Source organism: Schistocerca cancellata, chromosome 8 (genome assembly GCF_023864275.1).
Source record: "Schistocerca cancellata isolate TAMUIC-IGC-003103 chromosome 8, iqSchCanc2.1, whole genome shotgun sequence".
Taxonomy (NCBI): Eukaryota; Metazoa; Arthropoda; class Insecta; order Orthoptera; family Acrididae; genus Schistocerca; species Schistocerca cancellata.
The window spans coordinates 74,124,705-74,138,820 of NC_064633.1; the positions used below are offsets into that span (position 1 = coordinate 74,124,705).

Consider the following 14,116-nt stretch of genomic DNA (forward strand, 5'->3'; position numbering starts at 1 on the left):
CCGGACACCTGGCTGAGAATGACTTACTAGTTCGTGGCGCCCTCCATCAGTAATGCTGGAATTCAGTATGGTGTTGGCGCACCCTTAGCCTTGATGACAGCTTCCACTCTCGCAGGCCTACGGCAATCTGCTGCTGGAAGGTTTCTTGGGGAATGCCAGGCCATTCTTCACGGAGTGCTGCACTGAGGAGAGGTATCGATGTCGGTCGGTGAGGCTTGGCACGAAGTCGTCGTTCCGAAACATCTCATACGTGTTCTATAGTATTCAGATCAGGACTCCGTGGGGGCTAGTCCATTACAGCGATGTTATTGTCGTGTAATCACTCCGCCACAAGCCGTGCAATAGGAAAAGGTGCTCGACCTGTTGAAAGATGCAATCGCCATCCCCGAATTGCTCTTCAACAGTGGGAAACAAGAAGATGCTTAAAACATCAATGTAGGCCTGTGCTGTGATAGTACAAGCCCCCTCCATGAAAAACACCACCACACCATAACACAGCCGCCTCCGAATTTTACTGTTGGCAGTATACACGCTGGCAGATGACGTTCACCGGACAGTCACCATAGCCACACCCTGACATCGGATCACCACATTGTATCCCATGATTTGTCACTCCACACAACGTTTTTCCACTGTTCAGTCGTCCAATGCTTACGCTCCTTACACCAAACGAGGCCTTGTTTGGCATTTACCGGCGTGATGTGTGGCTTATGAGCAGCCGCTCGACCATGAAATCCAAGTTTTCTCACCTCCCGCCTAACTGTCGTAGTACTTGCAGTGGATCCTGATGCAGTTTGGAATTCCTGTGTGATGGTCTGGATAGATGTCTACCTATTACACATTACGACCCTTTTCAAATGTCGGCGGTCTCTGTCAGGCAACAAACGAGGTCGGCCTATTCGTTTTTGTGCTGTACATGTCACTTCACGTTTCCACTTCACTATCACATCGTAAACAGTGGACCTAGGGATGTTTAGGAGTGTTGAAATCTCGCTTGCAGACGTGTGACTCAAGTGACACCCAATCACCTGACTACACTTCAAAGTCAGTGAGTTCCGCGGAGCGCCCCATTCTACTCGCTCACGATGTCTAATGACTACCGAGGTCGCTGATATGGAATACCTGGCAGTAGATGTCAGTACAATGCACCTAATATGAAAAACGTATGTTTTAGGGGTGTCCGGATACATTTGATCACATAGTGCACATTCTCTTCATCATCGGGTGTTGTAGCATACCTCACACAGCCATTATCTTCCACTCTAACACGGAAGGATACTTCCCCCTAGGGCCTCATGTAAAGATGCAAAAGCACTGTGACGTGTTTGACGTCGGTGTGGAAACAGATCATCACAGCGTCATTGTGCCGGGCTGCCGTCGCTTTCAGTGAGGCCGTACACCAGGTGGATACCAGTCAAGTCATCAGCAAACCTTCCCACAGTACTGCTGTACATCACTGTCAAAGCACAACTGACACCGCCGGGAAACAAAACCCTAGGCTCAACAGGGGAGTACAGAACGCAGAAACTGTGAGCGAATGGAAACGAGACACAGAGCTTACACCATCGACATTTGCACTGCTGTGCACTATTTTTAACCCAACAGATATAAAAAGCTACCTGAAACAATAAACCAAACGAAATGCGAGCTGTAGCGAGCCGAACGAAGACTGTGGGACCCTTCGACCAAACTACTCAGATGGTATCCCTTTAACAACCTCTCAGAGTGTATCATCCGAAGGTAACAGTGACATTAGCTGTTAGTGGGCATATACACTCCTGGAAATTGAAATAAGAACACCGTGAGTTCATTGTCCCAGGAAGGGGAAACTTTATTCACACATTCCTGGGGTCAGATACATCACATGATCACACTGACAGAACCACAGGCACATAGACACAGGCAACAGAGCATGCACAATGTCGGCACTAGTACATTGCTTTCGCAGCAATGCAGGCTGCTATTCTCCCATGGAGACGATCGTAGAGATGCTGGATGTAGTCCTGTGGCACGGCTTGCCATGCCATTTCCACCTGGCGCCTCAGTTGGACCAGCGTTCGTGCTGGACGTGCAGACCGCGTGAGACGACGCTTCATCCAGTCCCAAACATGCTCAATGGGGGACAGATCCGGAGATCTTGCTGGCCAGGGTAGTTGACTTACACCTTCTAGAGCACGTTGGGTGGCACGGGATACATGCGGACGTGCATTGTCCTGTTGGAACAGCAAGTTCCCTTGCCGGTCTAGGAATGGTAGAACGATGGGTTCGATGACGGTTTGGATGTACCGTGCACTATTCAGTGTCCCCTCGACGATCACCAGTGGTGTACGGCCAGTGTAGGAGATCGCTCCCCACACCATGATGCCGGGTGTTGGCCCTGTGTGCCTCGGTCGTATGCAGTCCTGATTGTGGAGCTCACCTGCACGGCGCCAAACACGCATACGACCATCATTGGCACCAAGGCAGAAGCGACTCTCATCGCTGAAGACGACACGTCTCCATTCGTCCCTCCATTCACGCCTGTCGCGACACCACTGGAGGCGGGCTGCACGATGTTGGGGCGTGAGCGGAAGACGGCCTAACGGTGTGCGGGACCGTAGCCCACCTTCATGGAGACGGTTGCGAATGGTCCTCGCCGATACCCCAGGAGCAACAGTGTCCCTAATTTGCTGGGAAGTGGCGGTGCGGTCCCCTACGGCACTGCGTAGGATCCTACGTTCTTGGCGTGCATCCGTGCGTCGCTGCGGTCCGGTCCCTGGTCGACGGGCACGTGCACCTTCCGCCGACCACTGGCGACAACATCGATGTACGGTGGAGACCTCACGCCCCACGTGTTGAGCAATTCGGCGGTACGTCCACCCGGCCTCCCGCATGCCCACTATACGCCCTCGCTCAAAGTCCGTCAACTGCACATACGGTTCACGTCCACGCTGTCGCGGCATGCTACCAGTGTTAAAGACTGCGATGGAGCTCCGTATGCCACGGCAAACTGGCTGACACTGACGGCGGCGGTGCACAAATGCTGCGCAGCTAGCGCCATTCGACGGCCAACACCGCGGTTCCTGGTGTGTCCGCTGTGCCGTGCGTGTGATCATTGCTTGTACAGCCCTCTCGCAGTGTCCGGAGCAAGTATGGTGGGTCTGACACACCGGTGTCAATGTGTTCTTTTTTCCATTTCCAGGAGTGTAAATACATCAGTGGGGAAAATTGAAAATTCGTTCCAGACTGGGATTCTAACCAGGATTTCACCGTTTCTCACGAATGATCGCCTCATCCATCTGGACACATTGCTTGACCGACTCAGATTTCCAACTTACCCACACACTATTGGCGTAATGCTCCAGCTCAATTCCCGAATATCCACGTTACTTGCAATGACTCGCTGATTACCGTAAGAATACGAGAGTCTTAGTGCATCTGCACCGAAGGGATCACTGGGCCGACTCGTCAAGTCACTACTCCACACACCCCATGCACGAACCAGATAAACTGACGTCCTTGGGCTAATCATTCATTCGTAATGGAACAATCGTACACAGACGCCTAGGCAGCAACCTCGGCTGGCGTCCGAAGCCTTAGGAAACGCCTGCGGCGTGAAACCGGGTCTTTCCCTTACATCCGTGCCAAATGGGTTCGCCTCAGGCGACTACATCCACAAGGAGGACAGGACAGTCCCTCCCCGAGCGCCGACCCACGCGAATCCCGACACCTATCCAGATTGCCCTGGATCTCGGGATCTGCCAAGACACACCAGACAAGCGTGGAAGACACTCGCTGCGGCAGCCCCAGGAGGACACGCTCGGATGCTGGATCCAGACCGAGGTCCGGAGCAGGGCCCACATCCTGCGTGTCGTTGCCTGCCCGAGGGTGAAGCCAGCCGGGATTGAGGCAAAGAGGCAACTTGCGTGAATCATCGAATCGCAGCGAACAACGAGGATACATACAGACAGCCACGGCGGCCGAGCGGCTGTAGGCGCTTCAGTCCGGTACCGCGTGACTGCTACGGTCGCAGGTCGGAATCCTGTCTCGGGCACGGATGTGTGTGATGTCCTTAGGTTAGTTAGGTTTAAGTAGTTCTGAGTTCTATGGGACTGACGACCTCAGGTGTTAAGTCCCGTAGTGCTCAGAGCCATTTGTACCATTTGAACATACATACACTCAAAGTTTGTCGGTGGAGTTCTGTTTCACCATGTAGATTCGTTCATTATCACTGTTTATTGTTGAATATTAGGCCAACTATAAATGGGTACTCTCTTGCACTGTTACGTCTCGGCATGTATAAGGTGATTACTATTGTATGTTATTGAATGTTAATGTTTATATGCGATGGAATTTATATGCTTTACATATCTTAGAATCTGACTGCGTTTACTATTGCAATCTGACTGCATGGAAAGAATTTTAAAGCGGCAGCCACATGCAATCCACTGACTCTACTAAGTCATATTCTTCGTCTACCGAGGGTTTCTACACACATGCGGTAGTATTCAATTGTTTGTTACCCTGGTGGCGCTGCGACGCGTTGCATCGCACTTTTCTTGCGGTAATTTTGTAGGTAAATTACTTACTGAAACAGGAGAGGCCTACAGTCGTTGTTTTTTGTTGCCAATTATTGTATCGACTGATAAAATTAGCGACACCAGCTGTTACCATGCACTGATGTTACCTGTGCTGACTAAGTAGCACTTAGTGAAAATTGGACTTGACCATCTTCCCTACTGCATAGTGGTCAGTTCTACCTTGCCTGCTGCCGCTCAACCACATTCCTGCTTCTGGTGCGGTTCTGCTAGCCTCTTCGCTTTAAGTAAGGGCTACCACTTTTAGCACGTTATTTGCTTACAACATGACGCGAGTCTTAGAGTGTGGCTCCAAGGCAGGGACAGTTAGCTTTCGGTGATGACATAGTAAAAAGAATCATTATCCCTGAGGATACCTCTTCTAGTGGTGTGAAACTGGTCGTGACTTTTAATGAAAAGTATTCTAGAGTCAATGCGAATTATTACTTTCAAAATCAGACTTTTCTGAGCACTTTTGCATTCAGTACTAGCTGCGTATCCAGTGATGACCAGGTATACATTTTTTTCCAATTCTGTTAGCCCATACCCCCCCCCCTTTCCCCAATATTCATCTCCTCCCCCCCATGCAGTCCATCTCTATATCCCACCACCTCTCTCTGTCCTTCTGTTCCTCTCCCTCTGAATATCTCTTCCCCTCCCTCTCTTTGTTCATTCCCTTTCCCTTTCTCAGTCCATTGCTTCCTCCTCATCACTGTGTACATCTCCTCCTGCCCCTCTCTCTGTCCATCTGCTCCTTCCCTTCCAGCTACTCCTCCACACTTCTCTCCTCTTGTATTTCTAGATCCGTCTCCTCCTACCCTGTCTCTCTATCCACCTCCCCGTCCCACACTTCTCAGTTCTTCTCCTGCTGTCCCCTGGCTCTTTCCATCTCCTCCTCTTTCCTTTCTCTGTCCATCTCCCCCTCTGCCACTCTCTCCGTCTATCTTCTCCTCGTCCCTTTCACCCATCCAGCTCCTCCTACCCCATATCTGTGACCAGCTGCTCCTTCCCCCTCTCTGTCTCTCCACCCTTCCCTTTCTCTCTTGCTGTTTATCATCCTCACCCCAACAGGAGGTTGCTGGTTCTTACTCCCACAGTATTTCTTTCCAGACATACCAAGTTTCACTAAAATCGATCCAAAGGTTTATATATATATATATATATATACTCATCTTTATCTCTAGCAAATTCTGCCCTATAGTTTCATTTCCACGCCGCTTTATGTTTATGACGTCTTATTTCCTGAAGTATGCGTCGTACAATGACACGTTTTTGCAGATAAATTCAGTGGTTTATGTGAATACTATCTGCAAAAATCTTGCGAATAGAAATATCACGAAAGAAGCAATAACTTTAAGGTCAAGCCTTATGTGGCAGTTATAATGCATGAACAGCAAAAACATGGTGAACAATAAACTTTTCTCCTTTCATCATTTTTTGGAGGGTGTTAGTCACAAAGAGTCTCGTAATGTTTAGATTTATGCGTAAAGTTTGTTGTTCTTAAATACTGGATAAATATAGTCTGACTATTATGCGTCGTGAGATACACTGCTTTCTTACGTCCACTCCACCCTTTTTGAGAGGTAGACGGTTCTTATCCCCACAGTGGTTCTTTCCACACAGTAAGTGATTTGTGTACCTAGTTGAGTTGAACTTGATCCACTGATTTAGGAGAAAATGTAAACACACACACACACACACACACACACACACACACACACACACACACACACACACACACACACATATATATATATATATATATATATATATATATATATATATATATATATTAGAGGGAAACATTCCACGTGGGAAAAATATATCTAACTTTAGATATATCTTTATATCTAACTTTATATCTAACTTTAGATATATCTAACTTATATATATACAGGGTGTTTTAAAAATGACCGGTATATTTGAAACGGCAATAAAAACTAAACGAGCAGCGATAGAAATACACTGTTTGTTGCAATATGCTTGGGACAACAGTACATTTTCAGGCGGACAAACTTTCGAAATTACAGTAGTTACAATTTTCAACAACAGATGGCGCTGCAAGGGATGTGAACGATATAGAAGACAACGCAGTCTGTGGGTGCGCCATTCTGTACGTCGTCTTTCCGCTGCAAGTGTGTGCTGTTCACAACGTGCAAGTGTGCTGTAGACAACACGGTTTATTCCTTAGAACAGAGGATTTTTCTGGTGTTGGAATTCCACCGCCTAGAACACAGTGTTGTTGCAACAAGACGAAGTTTTCAACGGAGGTTTAATGTAACCAAAGGACCGAAAAGCGATACAATAAAGGATCTGTTTGAAAAATGTCAACGGACTGGGAACGTGACAGATGAACGTGCTGGAAAGGTAGGGCGACCGCGTACGGCAACCACAGAGGGCAACACGCAGCTAGTGCAGCAGGTGATCCGACAGCGGCCTCGGGTTTCCGTTCGCCGTGTTGCAGCTGCGGTCCAAATGACGCCAATGTCCACGTATCGTCTCATGCGCCAGAGTTTACACCTCTATCCGTACAAAATTCAAACGCGGCAACCCCTCAGCGCCGCTACCATTGCTGCACGAGAGACATTCGCTAACGATATAGTGCACAGGATTGATGACGGCGATATGCATGTCGGCAGCATTTGGTTTACTGACGAAGCTTATTTTTACCTGGACGGCTTCGTCAATAAACAGAACTGGCGCGTATGGGGAACCGAAAAGCCCCATGTTGCAGTCGCATCGTCCCTGTATCCTTAAAAAGTACTGGTCTGGGCCGCCATTTCTTCCAAAGGAATCATTGGCCCATTTTTCAGATCCGAAACGATTACTGCATCACGCTATCTGGACATTCTTCGTGAATTTGTGGCGGTACAAACTGCCTTAGACGACACTGCGAACACCTCGTGGTTTATGCAAGATGGTGCCCGGCCACATCGCACGGCCGACGTCTTTAATTTCCTGAATGAATATTTCGATGATCGTGTGATTGCTTTGGGCTATCCGAAACATACAGGAGGCGGCGTGGACTGGCCTCCCTATTCGCCAGACATGAAGCCCTGTGACTTCTTTCTGTGGGGACACTTGAAAGACCAGGTGTACCGCCAGAATCCAGAAACAATTGAACAGCTGAAGCAGTACATCTCATCTGCATGTGAAGCCATTCCGCCAGACACGTTGTCAAAGGTTTCGGGTAATTTCATTCAGAGACTACGCCATATTATTGCTACGCATGGTGGATATGTGGAAAATATCGTACTATAGAGTTTCCCAGACCTCAGCGCCATCTGTTGGTGAAAATTGTAACTACTGTAATTTCGAAAGTTTGTCTGCCTGAAAATGTACTGTTGTCCCAAGCATATTGCAACAAACGGTGTATTTCTATCGCTGCTCGTTTAGTTTTTATTGCCGTTTCAAATATACCGGTCATTTTTGAAACACCCTGTATATAGATATATATATATACATAATTTGTATGGATTCGGCACTACTTTTTGTATTCTGTCTCAACACTCAGTTACTTCATTCTTTCCGCAAGTAATTTGTCGTCATTGATTTAGTCTCGCGGCCGCTGTCTGCCGACTCCGCTCGCTCTCTGGCTGCACCTCGCTCCCGGTGTCTTCTGTCCGTCTTTGTAGTTCTTCGCGTGGCCTTCAGGGCCATATCTTTCCGCGTAATGCCCTGGCGTATTGTCCCTAAGTCATTTGCGCCGTTCTCAGGTATTATACCATATGTCTCTACCTGGTATACATGACACAACGACGAATACATTACTCATTCAACGATTTTGTTTTGTAACTGGTGCTTTACTTTAATGAAACTACGACATACTCCAGGATTCCATTCCAAGGCTATTTTATCTGTTATCTGGAGGTTACAAAGCATAATTTTTTTGGCACTTAATCAAATCCAAGCTAACTCTGGAGATTACCACAGAATTTACTTAATTTGTCTTCCTGAGATCTTTATAAGATTCCTTTGAAGCAAAATGAATGTGAAAGTTCTCATCGAAGAACTACACTTGAGTCTGTTTGCTACTTTAGCCCCGAACTTACCTGGAGTTGGTGTCTTGGGTTTACGACTCTGCAGAATGTCTCAAAATGACCAGAATCCAGTGTCGATCTGAGGGCATGAACGTCCTCTATTCCACCTCTCCTCCTTGCACTGTACACATTTTTTTTTTCACTCTCACTCATTCACTCACCCTAACCCTCACCCCCCACCGCACCCCCACCCTTTCCCCCACCCTCTCCCTCATCCTCTCCCTCACCCACCCACGCACACACACACACACACACACACACACACACACGCACACTTTCTCTTCGACGACAAACGGTCAGCTGAAATGCATTCAGTGAAGTGAGTATATTGATTGGAATCCAATCGACCAAAGCACAGTGACAGGAAATTATGTCAGAGAAGATCGTTCAAAGATCCTGAAAATTCTACGCAATGTACACAGAGGTATAGAAACACCAGAAACGCAGCACGTAACCAAGTCCAATAAGGCGCAGGAAAACCGTTGGCATTCAAAGCAGCTTCCAGTCGTTTCGGAATGGAACAAAGGTTCTCTACGGTTTCCAAAGGAATGTTATGCAGTTCTTCATGAAAAATAGTGACAATTCCAGGTAACAATGACGGAGGTGGACAGCGGTCACGCGCCTTACTCTCCAAAGTAGACTACAAAGACTCAATAATGCTAGGGTGTGTTGACAATGGTGACCATGGGAGATGTGACTCGCGCCCACAAAACTAGTCCTGGACGATATGAAATGAGAGAATGGAACCCTTTCGTCTTGAAAGCGGCTTATCACCATTGGGCAGCAAACATTGTACCATGGCACGGGCATGGCCAAAACAGTCACATAGTCCTTGGCAATAAAGTGACCATGCCGAGTAACCTTTGGGTCCATGTGATACCACGAAACGGCTGCCGACATCACCGAACCTCCAGCATGTGTCACTGTTTGGACACAAAATCGGCCAGAGCTCGGAAACAGTGGGATACAGGACTCATCCGACTAAATGACTTTATTCCAGGTCATATTGTTTGGACACCACTTTTTCATCGTTGTGGGAATTTGTATCACAGCTCACCTTGCAGTTCCCTGCTTGTGGGGCTCCCTTCGTGTAGTTCTGATGCTCACAGTATTTTCCAGTTGCAGTCCGTTTATTTTTCGTCACAGTCCTCTTCAATGACAGTCCGTTGCAATCGCTCAACATACACTTTCATCCACGTTATGACTTAGCGTATGATGAATTTCCGGTATCTCTGTATGAAACATAAATCTTGGGTAGAATGCATCGTCAACCACCGAACACTTAAAAAACCGTGGCCATGGAAGTGCACACCAATGAGCACCAACAATTTTTCCACGTTAGAATTCACGTAGCTCCCATATAATGCAATTACAACTATACGGAACACTCTTCCGTCAACGACAGCCACTTGCAACTTAAGTAAGACACCGCGCAGTTGCAAACAGAACAGTGCAACCTGCAAGTTGCGCTGTCGTTTGGATTTATGTTCAAGCATCCATTTCTCATAGTGTTTCCATATTTTTGCCGAACTCCTGTAGATTAGCTAGGCAAAGGGCTTAAAGAGGAATCCTTAGATATTCGAAATCGATAGCAAATAGACAATAACAAGTAAATGTAGCTGACTGGAGGATAAGGAGTCTCTCTTGTTCCTAATAAAATCTTTAACAGTTGACGACAGCAATACGCACCTACGAAACTGTCACCGTCCTGCACCAAACCTGTTCGGCCAGTAGCAATGTTTGTAGCGTTCACAGAAACCAGACTGCTTTTCTAAGAATCGAAGGGCACGAATGGTAGGCTGTAATTCGGAAGAGAGTGAGGCAAGGTCGCAGCCTATGTCAAATGTTATTCACTCTACACACTGAGGACGCAGCAGGGAAAATCAAGGAGAATTTTGGGAAGATATTTAAAAGGATTTGAAAGGAAAAAAATTCATTTACCGATAACGTCGTAATTCTGCCAGAAACGGCAAAGATCTTGGAAGAACAGTTGAAAAGAATGGATGGTGCGTTGAAAAGAGGCTATAAATGAATAGAAACGAAAGTAAAACGAGAATAATGATATGTTGTGGAATTAAATCACGCGGTTCTGAGTTAATCAGATCACTACACTAAAAGTAGCAGAAGAATACTGCTATTTTCAAAACAAATCAGGAAGGCCACAACATATTCACAGATAATTTAGAAGCAATGAGCGGTACTCACAACAGGAAGTCTTGTTCCCAGCAGGGGTTGGCGCCTTTCACCGTTACCGTAGTCGACTTCACATTCTGCAGCTTCAGCGTGACATAGGTGTTGTACTGCGCAGCTGCAACATAAAACATAACATCTCACTATGGTCATTCACGGACACCAATGGTCAATTAAACATGTCCTACGAGCCACAAAGCGCATACAGGTATCAGTAAAATAGACTAATTCAAACTTATAACTGAAAATACTTACGATCCCGCAGTTCCTAATACTCGTAGAATGCATCTGTAAAAAAGCTCATTAAGACCCAGGCCAGTACCATAAAACTTAGCATGGTTAAATTCTCGAGGACGCGACGTCAGTGATGTATAAAGCTTTTTATTGAAACGGCTACCCCGTTACTCATTTGGCATACAATATGTCTCATAATTTCTATTACACTCTTCTAGAGGCTGAAGAGGGTACTTCGCAGATACAGTTTTGAAAAGGATCACATACCAAGAAGTGTACCGTTTGGATGTAAGGTAAGTTTGCTCGTCTCCCACTTTACGGTACGAAATACAGTGTTTCGAGTACCCGTCGCCAGGTTGTGTTCTCCGTGACAAAGGAGCACCGTGAGGCGATAAATATGAAAGTGATCACATCTTAAAACTTATATTACATCCGTGCAGCACATTTCCGGACGTGGCTTTCTTATGGAAACTTTATCTACTATGTCTCCGTTACAATCCCTGTGAAATATCCTGTACAATGTTACCTCTTTATCATCACTTGTCGGTCATCTTCAGGTCTAATGACAACAAACAAAAAGAGACGATCAGACAACGTCAGTGGGTTAAAATACTACAAAGAATAAAAACACAGAACACACCATACAGTCGTTACCGCAAAAGCTTGTCACATCACTGAGTCACAACTTCTTCCACGAAATGCTGTACAAACCTCGTGCATTAATACAGTACCTTGGACCCTCATTGTGGTACGGAATTTTGAGCAGTTTACAGCCGCAGTTTCAATATATTGAAGAAATTCCAAACGACAAAAGTAAGAACAACAGTTAAAATGATAAAACCAATTGTGGAGAAACGATCGGTGAATTCAATGATGAAAATATTTACACTGTTCCTTGAAATCAGAAATAATAGAATAAAGTTAGAGAACAACATGTGGTTTCTATATGAGTATAAACACATATGAAAACTATTTTGCATCACCTCGGTTCCGAGCGTTTCGGAACCTGTACAGAAAATTGGAATAATAAACATCATTTCCGCCCTTTTTATTGCACATGAAGACACACATTGCGTGTTGTAGCACCAGGGAGACCTTCAGATGTGGTGATCCCAACTGCTGCACACACCGGTACCTCTAATACCCAGTAGCACGTTCACTAAATCCTTTCAGGCAAATGCCGGGATGGTTCCTTTGAAAGGGCACGGCCGATTTCCTTCCCCGTCCTTCCCTAACCCGAGCTTGCGCTCCGTCTCTAATGACCTCGTTGTCGACGGGACGTTAAACATTAATCTCCTCCTCCTCCCAGTAGCACGTCCTCTTGCATTTGATCCCGTGCCTGTATCCGTCGTGACAGACCATCCACAAGTTCAGCAAGGCACTCTTGGTCCAGTTTGTCCCAGTCCACAACGGTGATTCGGCGTAGGTCCCTCAGAATGGCTGATGGGTCACGTCGTCCATAAACAGCACTTTTCAACGTGTCCCAGCCATGTTCGATAGGGTCCATGTCTGGAGAACATGCTGGCCGCTCTAGTCGAGCGATGTCGTTATCCTGAGGGAACTCATTCACGAGATGTGGTCGATGGGGATGCGTCTTGTCGTCCATGAAGACGAATGCCTCGCCAATATACTGCCAATATTGTTGCACTGTCGGTCGGAGGATGGCGTTCGCGTATCGTGCGGCCACTACAGCGCCTTCCATGACAACCAGCGACGTACGTTGTCCCCACATAATGCCACCCGAAAACAGCAGGGAACCTCCACCTTGCTGCACTCGCTGGACAGTCTGTCTAAACCGTTCAGCCTAGCCGGTTCAAAATGGTTCAAATGGCTCTGAGCACTATGGGACTTTTTTCTGAGGTCATCAGTGCCCTAGAACTTTGAACTGCTTAAACCTAACTAACCTGTGGACATCACACGCACCCATGCCCGAGGCAGGATTCGAACCTGCGACTGTAGCGGTCGCACGGCTCCAGACTGTAGCGCCTAGAACCGCTCGGCGACTCCGGCCGGCTCAGCCTGACCGGATTGCCTCCAAACACGTCTCAGACGATTGTCTGGTTGAAGGCATATGCGACATTCATCGGTGAAGAGAACGTGATACCAATCCTCAGTGGTCCATTCGGCATGTTGTTGGGCCCATCTGTACCGCTGTTGTAACCGCAGGAACAAGCCAAGTCTAATTGTAGTACCTTGAGAATAGTACGTAGGAAGAAGTTAAAGTTGTAGCGCTGGACGCCAGGAGTGGCCGAGGGGTCAGCCGAGGCGGCAGTCAAACTGTTGGGCAGCGGCGCTTGATAAGAAAGCAAACAGCCAGCAGATACAAACGAAGGTCTGTGTAGGGACTCATGATAAGCAATCAATTAAGAAGTATCAACGGAAGCATTCCTGGCTAGAGAGAGAGGTCTGGGAGTGGAGAGAGAAAGAAAGAGGGCCCTTGGTGGGGACAGCGCTACGTCATGAGGAGCCAATGAAGGGCTCAGGACGCAGTGCGTGACCATATAGGGAGAGGCGCCTCTATCCCTGCACTCAGCCTCTGAAGAATAATAGCAACTACAATGCTTTAACGATACCAAATAAGGACACGTTGCCTTCGACGCTACGTCATGCCAAGCGCTGGCGGGATCGAAGGGGAAACGCTAACAAAACCCGAGAGCACGCCGCTCTGAGGGTTCTTCTTGTCGAGTAGTTAGAGCGTGACAGCAGCAGCCGACTTGGGCTGAGAGACGGGCTGTAGGCAGACAGCCGGAGATAGTCGCTGGAGAGCGTTAGGGCGTGTTCGTGGGACTCTAACGTAGGGTGCTGGGAAATATTGCAGAGCTTCTAGTAGGCAGTCGGAACGGTGGAGTTAGTCACCGTCTCTCTATTAGACTTGGCCTTTCCTGTGAATGCAATCACCATGCAGTTAGGGTGAGCTGTATTCATTCAGAATAAACTGCAATTTGTTGAAGTTATCAAGACTTTAATTCTGCCCGCTTCCTAGTCTTGTACCTTCACATCAGGGATTTCTACATCTTAGCCAGATCAAAAAGTCTCCCTCTCACTAAGGTTAACCGGCTAAATCGCATCCACGAACCTTGTCGCTCAATCCGTCGC

The 14,116-nt window shown here is 47.2% G+C and overlaps 1 protein-coding gene across 1 annotated transcript in view; it reads right to left on the reverse strand.

Annotated features, from left to right (window-relative positions):
- Positions 1-11,764, reverse strand: part of LOC126095365 (phorbol ester/diacylglycerol-binding protein unc-13-like) — a 560,121-nt gene extending 548,357 nt beyond the window's left edge. The window contains exons 1-2 of the mRNA XM_049910171.1: positions 11,752-11,764; positions 10,802-10,904 (exon numbers count right to left, since the gene is read on the reverse strand). Of these exons, the coding sequence (XP_049766128.1) occupies positions 10,802-10,904; positions 11,752-11,764 (116 nt within the window). The remainder of the gene's footprint in view (positions 1-10,801; positions 10,905-11,751) is intronic.
- Between the last annotated feature and the right edge of the window lie 2,352 nt (positions 11,765-14,116).